General features: G+C 49.5%; 1 protein-coding gene across 1 annotated transcript in view; it reads left to right on the forward strand.

Moving 5' to 3' along the window:
• Positions 1-15,443, forward strand: part of LOC136569830 (kinesin-like protein KIFC1) — a 41,522-nt gene extending 26,079 nt beyond the window's left edge. The window contains exons 9-15 of the mRNA XM_066570191.1: positions 1,620-1,796; positions 1,873-2,040; positions 5,084-5,222; positions 6,329-6,468; positions 8,702-8,775; positions 13,622-13,697; positions 15,338-15,443. Coding sequence (XP_066426288.1) covers positions 1,620-1,796; positions 1,873-2,040; positions 5,084-5,222; positions 6,329-6,468; positions 8,702-8,775; positions 13,622-13,697; positions 15,338-15,382 — 819 coding nt within the window. The 3' untranslated portion in view covers positions 15,383-15,443. The remainder of the gene's footprint in view (positions 1-1,619; positions 1,797-1,872; positions 2,041-5,083; positions 5,223-6,328; positions 6,469-8,701; positions 8,776-13,621; positions 13,698-15,337) is intronic.
• The last annotated feature ends 400 nt before the right edge of the window (positions 15,444-15,843 follow it).

Here is a 15,843-nt window from a genome sequence, read left to right on the forward strand (position 1 = left end):
CCTGGACAGGTCAATGTTCTCTGTGCCCATTCCCAAACCCCCCCTGGCCATCCCAAACCCCCCTGAATTCCGGAATTTTCTTTCCCAGTCGGCCCTGGACGTGTCAATGTTCCCTGTGCCCATTCCCAATTCTGCAATTCCCATTCCCAACCCCTCTGAATTCTGGAATTTTCTTTCCCAGCTGGTCCTGGATGTGTCAATGTTCCCTGTGCCCATCCCAAAGCCCTCTGAGTGTTCCTAAATCCCCTAAATCCCCATTCCAGTCAGCCCTGGATGTGTCAATGTTCTCTGTGCCCATTCCCAATTCTGCAATTCCCATTCCCAACCCCTCTGAATTCTGGAATTTTCTTTCCCAGCTGGTCCTGGATGTGTCAATGTTCCCTTTGACCATTCCCAAAGCCCTCTGAGTGTTCCTAAATCCCCTAAATCCCCATTCCAGCTGGCCCTGGACGGGTCAATGTTCCCTGTGCCCATTCCCAATTCTGCAATTCCCATTCCCAACCCCTCTGAATTCCGGAATTTTCTTTCCCATTCAGCCCTGGACGTGTCAATGTTCCCTGTGCCCATTCCCAATTCTGCAATTCCCATTCCCAAACCCCCTGAATTCTGGAATTTTCTTTCCCAGCTGGCCCTGGACGTGTCAATGTTCCCTGTGCCCATTCCCAATTCTGCAATTCCCATTCCCAACCCCCCTGAATTCCGGAATTTTCTTTCCCAGTCGGCCCTGGACGGGTACCCCGTGTGCATCTTCGCCTACGGGCAGACGGGCAGCGGCAAGACCTTCACCATGGAGGGTCCTGTGCCCCTGGCACCCCCGAATTCTGGGGGATGATCCCTGGCAATGAATGGCCTGAGCGCTCCCAAACCCCTGAATCCCGAATTCCCAAACCCCTCTGAGCCTTCCCAAAGCCCTTGGAGCGCTCCCAAACCCCCCTGACCATCCCAAAGCCCCTGAATTCCCAAAATCCTGTTCCCAGCTGGCCCTGGACGTGTCAATGTTCCCTGTGCCCATTCCCAATTCTGCAATTCCCATTCCCCAACCCCTCTGAATTCCGGAATTTTCTTTCCCATTCAGCCCTGGACGTGTCAATGTTCCCTTTGACGATTCCCAATTCTGCAATTGCCATTCCCAACCCCTCTGAATTCCGGAATTTTCTTTCCCAGTCGGCCCTGGACGTGTCAATGTTCCCTGTGCCCATTCCCAATTCTGCAATTGCCATTCCCAAACCCCCTGAATTCCGGAATTTTCTTTCCCAGTCAGCCCTGGACGTGTCAATGTTCCCTTTGACCATTCCCAAAGCCCTCTGAGTGTTCCTAAATCCCCTAAATCCTCATTCCAGTCGGCCCTGGACGGGTCAATGTTCCCTGTGCCCATTCCCAATTCTGCAATTCCCATTCCCAATCCCTCTGAATTCTGGAATTTTCTTTCCCATTCAGCCCTGGACATGTCAATGTTCCCTGTGCCCATTCCCAATTCTGCAATTCCCATTCCCAAACCCCCTGAATTCCGGAATTTTCTTTCCCATTCAGCCCTGGACGTGTCAATGTTCCCTGTGCCCATTCCCAATTCTGCAATTGCCATTCCCAACCCCCCTGAATTCTGGAATTTTCTTTCCCAGTCGGCCCTGGACGGGTACCCCGTGTGCATCTTCGCCTACGGGCAGACGGGCAGCGGCAAGACCTTCACCATGGAGGGTCCGGCTCCGCCGGGCGCCCCCGAGTCGCGGGGGATGATCCCGCGGGCCGTGCGCCACCTGTTCCGCGGCGCCCAGGACCTGGCGGGCAAGGGCTGGCAGGTACCCCCAGCCCGGGGCCCGGGGCGGGCGCGGGGCGGGCGCGGGGCGGGCACGGCGGGCACGGCCCTGCCCTCAGTACGGCTTCTCCGCCAGCTTCCTGGAGATCTACAACGAGGGCCTGCGGGACCTGCTGCTGGCCAAGGGCGAGCGCGGCTCCGAGCTGGAGATCCGCAGGCTGGCACCCGACAGCGACGAGCTGCACGTGCCCAACCTCACCTGGGTGCCCGTGGAGAGCGAGGAGCAGGTGGGGAACCGGGAATTCTGGGGAGATTTGGGGATTCTAAATGGGGAATGTGGAGGTGCACGTGCCCAACCTCACCTGGGTACCTGTGGAGAGCGAGGAGCAGGTGGGGAACCGGGAATTCTGGGGAAATTGGGGCATTCAGAGTGGGGAATGTGGAGCTGCACGTGCCCAACCTTACCTGGGTACCTGTGGAGAGCGAGGAGCAGGTGGGGAACCGGGATTTGGGGGAAATTTGGGGGTTTTAGGGGGAGATTGGGGCATTGTGAGTGGGGAATGTGGAGCTGCACGTGCCCAACCTTACCTGGGTGCCCGTGGAGAGCGAGGAGCAGGTGGGGATTGGGCACTGTGGGGAACCAGGATTTGGGGGAAATTTGGGGGTTTTAGGGGGAAATTTGGGGCATTGTGAGTGGGGAATGTGGAGCTGCAGGTGCCCAACCTCACCTGGGTGCCCGTGGAGAGCGAGGAGCAGGTGGGGACTGGGAATTCTGGGGTTCTAAATGGGGAATGTGGAGGTGCACGTGCCCAACCTCACCTGGGTGCCCGTGGAGAGCGAGGAGCAGGTGGGGAACCAGGATTTGGGGGAAATTTGGGGGTTTTAGGGGGAGATTGGGGCATTGTGAGTGGGGAATGTGGAGCTGCAGGTGCCCAACCTCACCTGGGTGCCCGTGGAGAGCGAGGAGCAGGTGGGGAACCGGGAATTCTGGGGATTCAGAGTGGGGAATGTGGAGCTGCAGGTGCCCAACCTCACCTGGGTACCCGTGGAGAGCGAGGAGCAGGTGGGGAACCAGGATTTGGGGGAAATTTGGGGGTTTTAGGGGGAGATTGGGGCATTGTGAGTGAGGAATGTGGAGCTGCACGTGCCCAACCTCACCTGGGTGCCCGTGGAGAGCGAGGAGCAGGTGGGGAGCTGGGATTAGGGGGAAATTTGGGGGTTTTGGGTGGAAATTTGGGGATTTTAGGGGGAAAGTTGGGAGGTTTAGGAGAAAATTTGGGGGTTTTAGGGGGAAATTTGGGGATTCAGAGTGGGGAATGTGGAGCTGCAGGTGCCCAACCTCACCTGGGTACCTGTGGAGAGCGAGGAGCAGGTGGGGAACCGGGATTTGGGGGACATTTGGGGATTTTAGGGGGAAATTTGGGGGTTTTAGAGGGAAATTTGATTGTTTGAGGGGGAAATTTGGGGATTTTAGGTGAGAGTTTGGGGGTTTTAGGGGTGAATTTTTTGAGGGTTTTAGGGGGAAATTTGGGGGTTTTAGGTGAAAATTTGGGGGTTTTAGGTGAAAGTTTGGGGGTTTTAGGGGGAAATTGGGGCATTGTGAGTGGGGAATGTGGAGCTGCAGGTGCCCAACCTCACCTGGGTGCCCGTGGAGAGCGAGGAGCAGGTGGGGAGCTGGGATTTGGGGAAATTTGGGGGTTTTAGGGGGAAATTTGGGGGTTTTAGGGGTGAATTTGTGGGTTTTAGGGGGAAATTTGGAGATTTTAGGGGAAAATTTGGGGGTTTTAGGGGAAAATTTGGGGGTTTTAGGGGGAAATTTGGGGGGTTTTAGGGGAAAACTGGGGGTTTTTTTGTGGGGATATTTGGGGGTTTGAGGTGAAAATTTGGGGGGTTTAGGAGGAAATTGGGGCATTCTGGGTGGGGAATGTGGAGCTGCAGGTGCCCAACCTCACCTGGGTGCCCATGGAGAGCGAGGGGAGATCAGGATCCCGGGATTTGGGATTTTAGGTGGAAATTTGGGAATTCAAGGCCAGTTTTGGGTTCATTTTCCCAGAACTTTTGCATTTCTGGGACCCTTTCAGTGCTGAATTTGTAATTTCAAGGCGATAATTTCAGTTTTTAATCAGTTTTTCCTTCATTTCTCTCTGTTTTGATTCATTTCTCTCTATTCCCCCCCGATTTTTTCCCTTTTCCCCCTGATTTTCCCATTTCCCCCCGATTTTTCCCTTTTCCCCCCAATTTTCCTGTTTTCCACCTGATTTTTCCCATTTTCCCCCGATTCCCTCCCACATTTCCCCATTTCCCCACCCTGTGTCACCCATTCCCATTTTCCCCATGTCCCCCCTGTTTATTCCCTGTTTTTCCCCATTTGTTCCCCATTTGTTCCCTGTTTTCCCCATTTATTCCCTGTTTGTTCCCTGTTTTTCCCCATTTTCCCCCTTTTTTCCCCATTTTTCTCCTGTTTCCCCCCATTTCCCCCTGGTTTTCCCCCCTTTTTTCTCTATTTTTCCCCCCTTTTCCCCTCTATTTTCCCCCCATGTTTTCCCCCCATTTTCCCCCCATGTTTTTCCCCATTTTCTCTCCATTTCTCCCTGTTTTTCCTCATTTTTCCTCATTTTTTACCTTTTTTTCCCCATTTCCCCCCGTGATTTCCCCCCATTATTTCTCCCCATATTTTCCCCTTATTTTCCCCCCACGTTTTCCCCCTTTTTTTCCCTTTCCCCCCCATGTGTTTCCCCTGGTTTTCCACCATAATTTCCCTATTATTCCCCCATTATTCCCCCATTATTTCCCCATTATTTTCCCCATTATTCCCCCATCATTCCCCCATCTTTCCCCCATTATTCCCCCATTATTTCCCCCATCATTTCCCCCATTTTTCCCCATCATTCCCCCATCATTTCCCCCATTATTTCCCCCATCTTTCCCCCATTATTTCCCCCAAATTCCCCCATTATTCCCCCATTATTTTCCCCATTATTTCCCCCATTATTCCCCCATTATTTCCCCCATTATTCCCCATCATTCCCCCATTATTTCCCCCATTATTCCCCATTATTCCCCATCATTCCCCCATTATTCCCCCATTAATTCCCCATAATTTCCCCCATCATTCCCCCATTATTCCCCCATTAATCCCCCATTATTCCCCCATCATTCCCCCATTATTTCCCCCATTATTCCCCATCATTCCCCCATTATTTCCCCCATTATTCCCCCATTAATCCCCCATTATTCCCCCATCATTCCCCCATTATTCCCCCCATTATTCCCCATCATTCCCCCATTATTCCCCCATTAATCCCCCATTATTCCCCCATTATTCCCCAGGTTCTGGAGCTGCTGCTCCGTGCCGGTTCCCAGCGCTCCGTTGCCCGCACGGGGCTCAATGAGCGCTCGTCCCGCTCCCACTCCGTGTTCCAGCTGCGCATCCAGGGCCACCACGCAGCCCGGGACCTGCGCTGCGCCTGTGAGAGCCCCGGAAATCCCCAAAATCCCCAAAATCCCCACGGAACTCCTGAATTTCCCCGCTTTCCCCCCAATTTTCCAGCTTTTACCCCACTTTTCCCAGCCCGGGACCTGCGCTGCGCCTGTGAGAGCCCCGGAAATCCCCAAAATTCCCAAAATCCCCACGGAATTCCTGAATTTCCCCGCTTTCCCCCCAGTTTTCCAGCTTTTACCCCCAATTTTCCCCCATTATCACCCCATCATTCCCCTCCATTTTTTCCTATTTCCCCCCATTATTCCCCATTATATTTCCCCCCTTTTTTCCCTTTATTCCCCCATTTTTCCTGTTATAATTCCCATTTTTCCAATTATTTCCTGTTATAATTCCCCATTTTCCCCATTATTTCCCCAATTTTCCCCCATTATTCCCCCATTATTTCCCCCATTTTTCCCCATCATTTCCCCATTATTCCCCCATCATTCCCCCATTATTTCCCCATTATTTCCCCCATTATTCCCGCATTTTTCCCCATTATTCCCCCATTATTCCCCCATTTTTCCCCATTAATTCCCCATTTTCCCCCATTATTCCCCCATTATTTCCCCATTTTCCCCCCATTGTTTCCCCAATTTCCCCCCATTATTCCCCCATTATTCCCCATTATTTTCCCCCATTTTTCCCCCATTATTCCCCCATTATTCCCCATTATTTCCCCCCCCATTATTCCCCCATTATTCCCCCATTATTCCCCATTATTTCCCCCCCATTATTCCCCCATTATTCCCCATTATTCCCCCATTATTCCCCATTATTTCCCCCCATTATTCCCCCATTATCCCCCATTATTCCCCATTATTTCCCCCCCATCATTCCCCCATTATTTTCCCCCCATTATCCCCCCATTATTTTCCCATTTTCCCCCATTATTTCCCCCATTATTTCCCCCCCATTATTTTCCCATTTTCCCCCATCATTCCCCATTTTTTTCCTCCCATTATCCCCCCATTATCCCCCATCATTCCCCCCATTATTACCCCATTATTTCTCCATTTTCCCCCCATTATTTCCCCATTATTTCCCCCCATTATTTCCCCCATTTTTCCCCATTATTTCCCGTTCATTCCCAGCCTCTCTCACCCTGGTGGACCTGGCCGGTTCCGAGCGTTTGGAGAAGTCGGGGTCGGTTGGGAACCGGCTCAGGGAGACCCAGAGCATCAACTCCAGCCTGAGCGCCCTGGGGCTGGTCATCAGCGCCCTCTGCAACAAGGTTTGGGGCAAAAAACCCCGATTTTGGGTCACTTATGGGGTCATTGTGGGGTTATTGTGGGGTGTTTGTGGGGTTTGGGAACAGGGAATGGGGAATGGGGAATGGGAACGGGGAATGGGAACAGTGAACTGGGAAATGGGGAATCCATCAACTCCAGCCTGAGCACCCTGGGCTGGGCATCAGCGCCCTCTGCAACAAGGTTTGGGGCAAAAAATGGGAATTTTGGGTCATTGATGGGGTCATTGTGGGGTTTATGGGGTGTTTGTGGGGTTTGGGAACAGGGAATGGGAATGGGAATGGGGAATGGGGAATGGGAATGGGGAATGGGAATGGGAATGGGGAATGGGAATGGGGAATGGGAATGGGAATGGGAATGGGAATGGGAATGGGAATGGGGAATGGGAATGGGAATGGGAATGGGAATGGGAATGGGGAATGGGAATGGGAATGGGAATGGGAATGGGGAATGGGAATGGGGAATGGGAATGGGAATGGGAATGGGAACAGGGAATGGGAATGGGGAATGGGGAACGGGGAATGGGGAATGGGAATGGGGAATGGGAATGGGAATGGGAACAGGGAATGGGAATGGGAATGGGAATGGGAACAGGGAATGGGAATGGGAACAGGGAATGGGAATGGGAATGGGAATGGGAATGGGGAATGGGGAATGGGAATGGGAACAGGGAATGGGAACAGGGAATGGGAATGGGAATGGGAATGGGAATGGGAACAGGGAATGGGAATGGGAATGGGAATGGGAACAGTGAACTGGGAACTGAGGAATCCATCAGCTCCAGCCTGAGCACCCTGGGCTGGGCATCAGCGCCCTCTGCACCAAGGTTTGGGGCTAAAAATGGGAATTTTGGGTCATTTGGCATCATTGATGGGGTCATTGTGGGGTTTATGGGGTTATTGATGGGATTTATGGGATTATTTATGGGATTTTTATGGGATTTGTGGGGTTTGGGAAAGGGGAACTGGGGAATCCATCAGCTCCAGCGTCTGCAAGGTTTGGGGTGAGAAACTCCAAATGTGGGGATTCCAGAATTATTTATGGGGTCATTGTGGGGTTTAGGGGATTCTTTATGGGATTTAGGGGATTATTGATGGGATTTTTATGGGGTTTGGGAAAGGGGAAATGGGGAATGCATCAGCTCCAGCCTCTGCAAGGTTTGGGGTGAAAAAAGAGAAATTTGCGGTTTCCAGAATTCTTTATGGGGTCATTGTGGGGTTTAGAGGATTCTTTATGGGATTTATGGGATTATTTATGGGATTTATGGGATTTTTATGGGATTTGTGGGGTTTGGGAAAGGGGAACTGGGAGAATCCATCAGCTCCAGCCTCTGAGCCCTCTGCAAGGTTTGGGGTGAAAAACTCCAAATTTGGGGTTTCCAAAATTATTTATGGGGTTATTGTGGGGCTTATGGGGTCATTGTGGGGTTTAGGGGATTTTTATGGGATTTATGGGATCATTTATGGGATTTTTATGGGATTTGTGGGGTTTGGGAAAGGGGAAATGGGAGAATCCATCAGCTCCAGCCTCTGCAAGGTTTGGGGTGAAAAACTCCAAATTTGGGATTTCCAAAAATATTTATGGGGTCATTGTGGGGTTTTGGGGATTTTGATGGGATTTTGGGGGGACTGGGAACAGGGAAGTGGGAATTGGGATGGAAAAATGGAATTGGGATGGGGGAAATGGGATGGGATGGGAAAATGGGATAAAAATGGGAAAATGGGAATTGGGGTGGGAAAATGGGATAAAAAATGGGAATCAAGGTGGGAAAGTGGGATTGAAAATGGGAATTGCGGAAAAAAGGGTTAAAAAGGGGGAAAATGGGGACTGGGATGGGTAAAATGGGAGAAAAAATGGGAAAAATGGGGATTGGGGTGGGAAAATGGGATAAAAAACGGGAAAAATGGGAATTGGAGTGGGGAAGATGGGATTGGAGGTGGGAAAATGGGAATTGGGGTGGGAAAATGGGACAAAAAAGGATGGAAAATGGGAATTGGGGTGGGAAATGGGACAAAAAAGGGGAAAATGGGGACTGGGATGGGTAAAAGGAGATTGGAGAGGGGAAAATGGGATAAATCAGGAAAATGTGGGATTGGGGTGGGGAAAATGGGATGGGAGAGGGAAAAGTGGGATTGGGGAGCCCAGGGTTTGGGGTTTGGGGGGGGATTTGGGGTTTGGGATCTCCCCAAAATTCCTGAAATTCCCCAAATCCCCCAGGAGTCGCACGTCCCGTACCGGAACAGCAAACTGACATTCCTGCTGCAGAACTGCCTGGGAGGACACGCCAAAGTGTGAGTGAGGGAAACCCCCAAAAAAACCCCATAAAAACACCCCAAAAAAACCCCAAAAACACCCCAAAAAAACACCCCAAAAACACCCCATAAAACACCCCAAAAACACCCCAAAAACCCCATCCCAAACTGACATTTCTGCTGCAGAACTGCCTGGGGGGACACGCCAAAGTGTGAGTGAGGGAAACCCCAAAAACACCCCATAAAACACCCCATAAAACCCCAAAAAACCCCATAAAAACACCCCAAAAACCCCAAAAACCCCATAAAAACACCCCAAAACCCCATCCCAAACTGACATTGCTGCTGCAGAACTGCCTGGGAGGGCATGCCAAAGTGTGAGTGAGGGAAAACCCCAAAAAAACCCCATAAAAACACCCCAAAAACCCCAAAAATCCCATAAAAACACCCCAAAAACCCCATAAAAACACCCCAAAACCCCATCCCAAACTGACATTTCTGCTGCAGAACTGCCTGGGAGGACATGCCAAAGTGTGAGTGAGGGAAAACCCCAAAAACACCCCAAAAACACCCCAAAAACACCCCAAAAACCCCATAAAAACACCCCAAAAACCCCATCCCAAACTGACATTCCTGCTGCAGAACTGCCTGGGGGGACACGCCAAAGTGTGAGTGAGGGAAACCCCAAAAAATCCCATAAAAACACCCCAAAAACACCCCAAAACCCCCAAAAAACCACCCCAAAACCCCCATAAAAACCCCCCAAAAACCCCAAAAAAACCCCATAAAAACCCCCCAAAAACCCCCAAAAAAACCCATAAAAACCCCCCAAAAACCCCAAAAAAACCCCATAAATCTACCACAAATCCATCCAAATTCCCAAGACTCCATAAAAATCCCATAAACCCCATAAAAACCCCATAAAATCCATCCTAAATCCAACCCAAATCCATCCAAGTTCCCAAAAGCCCATAAAAACCCCATAAATCCCATAAAATCCCCATAACATCCCCATAACATCCATCCTAAATCCATCCAAATTATCAAAACCCCATAGAAACCCCATAAAAACCCCATAAATCCATCCTAAATCATCCAAATTCCCAAAATCCCATAAAAACCCCATAAAACCCCCCAAAAAACCCATAAAAACCCCAAAAAATCCATCCTAAATCCATCCAAATTCTCAAAACCCCATAAATCCCATAAAACCCATAAAATCCATCCCAAATCCATCCAAATTCTCAAAATCCCATAAAAACCCCATAAAATCCATTCTAAATCCATCCTAAATCCATCCAAATTCTCAAAATCCCATAAAACCCCATAAATCCCATAAAACCCCATAAAATCCATCCCAAGTCCATCCAAATTCCCCAAATCCCATAAAACCCCATAAATCCCATAAAAACCCCATAAAAATCCATCCAAATTACCAAAACCCCATAAAACCCCCATAAAAGCCCCATAAATCCGTCCCAAATCCATCCAAATTCCCAAAATCCCACAAAAACCCCCTTAAATCCCATAAAACCCATAAAAATCCTATTAAATCCACCCCAAATCCATCCAAATTCCCCAAATCCCATAAAAACCCCATAAAAATCCATCCAAATTCCCAAAACCCCATAAAACCCTATGAATCCCATAAAACCCCATAAAATCCACCCCAAATCCATCCAAATTCCCAAAACCCCATAAAAACCTATGAATCCCATAAAACCCCATAAAATCCACCCCAAATCCATCCAAATTCCCAAAATCCCACAAAAACCCCTTTAAATCCCATAAAACCCATAAAAATCCTATTAAATCCACCCCAAATCCATCCAAATTCCCCAAATCCCATAAAAACCCCATAAATCCCATAAAAACCCCAAAAAATCCATCCTAAATCCATCCAAATTCCCCAAATCCCATAAAACCCCATAAATCCCATAAAAACCCCATAAAAATCCATCCAAATTACCAAAACCCCATAAAACCCCCATAAAACCCCCATAAATCCGTCCCAAATCCATCCAAATTCCCAAAATCCCACAAAAACCCCCTTAAATCCCATAAAACCCATAAAAATCCTATTAAATCCATCCTAAATCCATCCAAATTCCCAAAATCCCATAAAAACCCCATAAAAATCCATCCAAATTCCCAAAACCCCATAAAACCCTATGAATCCCATAAAACCCCATAAAATCCACCCCAAATCCATCCAAATTCCCCAAATCCCATAAAAACCCCATAACATCCATCCTAAATCCATCCAAATTATCAAAATCCCATAAAAATCCCATAAATCCCATAAAATCCCATAAAATCCATCCTAAATCATCCAAATTCACAAAATTTCCCCCAAAACCCCATAGAAACCCCATAAATCCATCCCAAATCCATCCAAACTCCCCAAATCCCATAAAAACCCCATAAAAATCCATCCAAATTACCAAAACCCCATAAAACCCCATAAAACCCCATAAATCCCATTCCAAATCCACCCCAAATCCATCCAAAGTCCCCAAATCCCATAAAAATCCCATAAAAACCCCATAAAATCCATAAAGTTTTGGGGCGATTTTGGGTTTCTTTTTCTCGGGGTTTTTTTGGGGTTTTTGGGGGGGATTTGGGGTTTCTTTTTCTCAGGTTTTTTGGGGTTTTTTCGGGGTTTTTGGGGGGATTTTTTTTGGATTTTTGGGGTTTCTTTTTCTCAGGGTTTTTTTGGGGTTTTTTGGGGGAGATTTGGGATTTCTTTTTCTCGGGGTTTTTGGGTTTTTTGGGGGATTTTGGGGTTTCTTTTTCTCAGGGTTTTTGGGGTTTTTTCAGGGTTTTTTGGGGTGATTTGGGGTTTCTTTTTCTCGGGGTTTTTGGGGTTTGTTTCAGGTTTTTTGGGGGATTTTTTGGGATTTTTGGGGTTTCTTTTTCTCAGGGTTTTTTGGGGTTTTTTGGGGGGGATTTGGGGTTTCTTTTTCTCAAGGTTTTCGGGGTTTTTGGGGGGATTTGGGGTTTCTGTTTCTCAGGGTTTTTGGGGGATTTTGGGGTTTCTTTTTCTTAGAGTTTTTGGGGTTTTTTGGGTTTTTTGGGGGATTTGGGGTTTCTTTTTCTCGGGGTTTTTGGGGTTTTTTCAGGGTTTTTTGGGGTGATTTGGGGTTTCTTTTTCTTGGGGTTTTTGGGGTTTTTTTGGGGGGGATTTGGGGTTTCTTTATCTCGGGGTTTTTGGGGTGTTTTTTGGGGTTTTTTGGGGGATTTTGGGTTTCTTTTTCTTGGGGTTTTTGGGGTTTTTTTCAGGTTTTTTGGGGGATTTTTTGGGATTTTTGGGGTTTCTTTTTCTCAGGGTTTTTTGGGGGGGATTTGGGGTTTCTTTTTCTCAGGTTTTTGGGTTTTTTGGGGGATTTTGGGATTTCTTTTTCTCGGGGTTTTGGGGTTTTTTTCAGGTTTTTAGGGGGATTTTTTGGGATTTTTGGGGTTTCTTTTTCTCATGGTTTTTTGGGTTTTTGGGGGATTTTGGGTTTCTTTTTCTCAGGTTTTTGGGGGTTTTTTGGGTTTTTTGGGGCGATTTTGGGTTTCTTTTTCTCGGGGTTTTTGGGGTTTTTTTCAGGTTTTTTGGGGGATTTTTTGGGATTTTTGGGGTTTCTTTTTCTGAGGGTTTTTTTGGTTTTTTTGGGGGGGGATTTAGGATTTCTTTTTCTCAAGGTTTTCGGGGTTTTTGGGGGATTTTGGGGTTTCTGTTTCTCAGGGTTTTTGGGTTTTTTTGGGGTTTTTTCGGGGCATTTTGGGTTTCTTTTTCTCGGGGTTTTTGGGGTTTTTTTCAGGTTTTTTTGGGGCGATTTTGGGGTTTCTTTTTCTCAGGGTTTTTGGGGTTTTTTGGGGCTCTTTTGGGGTTCTTTTGGGGTCATTTTTCAGGGAATTTTTTGGGATTTTTTTGTCGTTTTTTTTAGGTTTTTATGGTGCTGTTTTTGGGCTGTTTTGGGGTTATTTTGGGGTTATTTTGGGGTTATTTTTGGGGTGTTTAACCCCATTTTCCCCCCATTTCCAGGCTGATGATTGTGTCCATCTCCCCCCTGGAGGAGAATTTGGGGTCATTTTTGGGGGGATTTTTTTGGGATTTTTTGTCCTTTTTTTTTAGTTTTTTTTTGGGGTTATTTTGGGGTTCTTTTGGGGTTATTTTTGGGGTGTTTGACCCCATTTTCCCCCTATTTTCGGGCCGATGATTGTGACCATCTCCCCCCTGGAGGAGAATTTGGGGGGATTTCTCAGGGGAATTTTTTGGGATTTTTTTTTTTTGGGTTTTTAGGTTATTTTTGGGGTTATTTTGGGGTATTTTTGGGGTTATTTTGGGGGTTATTTTTGGGGTGTTTAACCCCATTTTCCCCCTATTTTTGGGCTGATGATTGTGACCATCTCCCCCCTGGAGGAGAATTTGGGGTCATTTTTGGGGGGATTTTTTTGGGATTTTTTTTGTTTGTTTTTAGGTTATTTTGGGGGCATTTTTTGGGGTATTTTTGGGGTTCTTTTGGGGTTATTTTTGGGGTGTTTAACCCCATTTTCCCCCCATTTCCAGGCTGATGATTGTGACCATCTCCCCCTGAAGGAGAATTTGGGGTCATTTTTGGGGGGAGTTTTGGGGATTTTTGTCGGTTTTTTTGGGGGGATTTTTTGAGGTTCTTTTGGGGTTCTTTTGGGGTTATTTTTGGGGTGTTTAACCCCATTTTCCCCCCATTTCCAGGCTGATGATTGTGTCCATCTCCCCCCTGGAGGAGAATTTGGGGTCATTTTTGGGGGGATATTTTTGGGATTTTTTGTCCTTTTTTTTTAGTTTTTTTTGGGGTTCTTTTGGGGTTCTTTTGGGGTTATTTTTGGGGTGTTTGACCCCATTTTCCCCCATTTCCAGGCTGATGATTGTGACCATCTCCCCCCTGGAGGAGAACTTTGCGGAGTCGCTGAACTCGCTGCGCTTCGCCAGCAAGGTGGGGGAAAAAGGGGGAATTTGGGGGGTCCTGGGGGGTTTGGGGGGTCCCAAGGGGAATTTGGGGGTCCTGGGGGAATTTGGGGGAGCCCCAAGGCGATTTTGGGGGGTCCCAAGGGGATTTTGGGGGTCCTGGGGGGAATTTGGGGGGTCCCAAGGGGATTTTGGGGGTCCCAAGGGGATTTTGGGGGGGTCCTGAGGGATTTTGGGGGGTCCCAAGGGGAATTTGGGGGTCCTGGGATCAATTTGGGGGGTCCCGAGGGATTTTTGGGGGGTTCTGGGGGGATTTTGGGGGAGCCCCAAGGGGATTTTGGGGGGTCCTGGAAGGGTTTGGGGGAGCCCAGGGGAAATTTGGGGAATTTTGGGGGTCCCAGGAGGGTTTAGGGGTCCCTGGGGGGGATTTTTGGGGGGTCCCAAGGGATTTTTGGGGGGTTCTGGGGGAGTTTAGGGGTCCTGGGGGGGATTGGGGGGTCCTGGGGTCAATCTGAGGTGTCCCAAGGGATTTTTGGGGGCTTCTGGGGGGCATTTGGGGGGTGCTTGGCGATTTTTGGGGATCTTAGGGGAGATTTGGGGGGTCCAGGGGGGATCTGGGGAGGCCCAAGGGGATTTTGGGGGTTCTGGGTTGGTTTTTGGGGGTCCCGGGTTGGTTTGGTGGGGACCAGGGGGGAATTTTGGGGGTCCTGTAGGGATTTTTGGGGGGTCCTGGGAGGGTTGAGCGATCCTGGGGTGAAATTTGGGGGTCCCGGGGGGATTTTTGGGGGGTTTTGGGGGCATTTTGGAGACTCCTTGGGGATTTTGGGGTTTTTGGGGGGACCCAAGGGGATTTTGGGGGGGTCCAGGGGGGATTTGGGGAGGCCCATGGGGGATTTTGGGGGTCCCTGGGGAGATTTGGGGGTTCTAGGAGGGGAATTTTGGGGCTTCCAAAGGGGTTTTGGGGGACTCTGGGTTGGTTTTGGGGGGCCCAAGGGGATTTTTGGGGGTTCCAAGGCGGAGTTTTGGGGGGAACTTTGGGGAATTCTGGAGGATTTGGGGTTCTGCAAAGGTTTTGGGGCAATTTTGGGGTTCCCAGGGGTGGTTTTGGAGTTCCCGAGTGAGTTTGGGCTGATGGGGGGGGGTGGTTTTCGGATTTTGGGGTCATTTGGGGGTTTTGAGGGTTCCCGGTGGTGGTTTTTGGGGTCATTTGGGGGTTTTGGGGGTGATTTTGGGGTTCCCTGAGCTGGTTTTGGGCAGTTTTTGGGGGTTTTGGGGTGGTTTTAGGGTTCTCAGGCGGTTTTGGAGCAGATTTTGGGGTGTTTGGGTTGATTTTTGGGGTTCCGGGGTTTTTGAGCAGATTTTGGGGTTTTAGGGGTGGTTTTGGGGTTCCCTGGGCGGTTTTTGGACTGATTTTGGGAGTTTTGGGGTAGTTTTCGAGTGTCCGGGGTGTGGGTTTGGGGCAGATTTTGGGGGTTTTGGGGTGGTTTGGGCTGATTTTGGAGTTTTTGGATTGATTTTGGAGTTTGGGGGTGATTTTGGGGTTCCCGGGTGTGATTTTGGGATGATTTGGGGGTACTTTGGGAGGTTTTGGGCAGATTTTGGGGTTGATTTTTGGGGTGATTTTGGGGTTTTTGTGTCCCTGGCTCCAACCCCGCCCCTTGCCCCCAGGTGAACGAGTGCATGATCGGCACCGCCCAGGCCAACCGGAAGTGACGCAACCGCTCTTTTCCGCCTTTTTAACGCCTCAACCAATAAAGATTCAAATTTCCACGGAGCTGATTGGCTGCCGCTGTCACGTGTTTAACAGTAATGGCGCCGCCTTGCTGGCGGAACGCCGCGCTCTGATTGGCTGAGCCCGTACGGCACCTGCCGGCCGCCATCTTGCCGCGCCTTCGCTTTACGGGGCGGGGCTCCTCGCGGCCACCGTACCGCCGCCATCTTGTGCTCCACCCCTGCGCCTGCGCGGCTCCGCCTCCCCGGCGGTCCCAGCCATGGCGCGGCAGCAGCGGCCGCTTCCCTGCCCCGGCAGCGACACCGAGAGCCCCGCGAACAGCCCGGGAACCCGCGCGGCAACAACGGGGTTAAAGGGGCGGGGTCTCGGGCCGCGCCTCACGTTAAGATGGCGGCGCCCGGCTCGGCGGCGCGGATTCCCGGATGAGGCGGCGAGCCGCGAT

This window comes from Molothrus aeneus, unplaced genomic scaffold (assembly GCF_037042795.1).
Source record: "Molothrus aeneus isolate 106 unplaced genomic scaffold, BPBGC_Maene_1.0 scaffold_265, whole genome shotgun sequence".
Lineage (NCBI taxonomy): Eukaryota > Metazoa > Chordata > Aves > Passeriformes > Icteridae > Molothrus > Molothrus aeneus.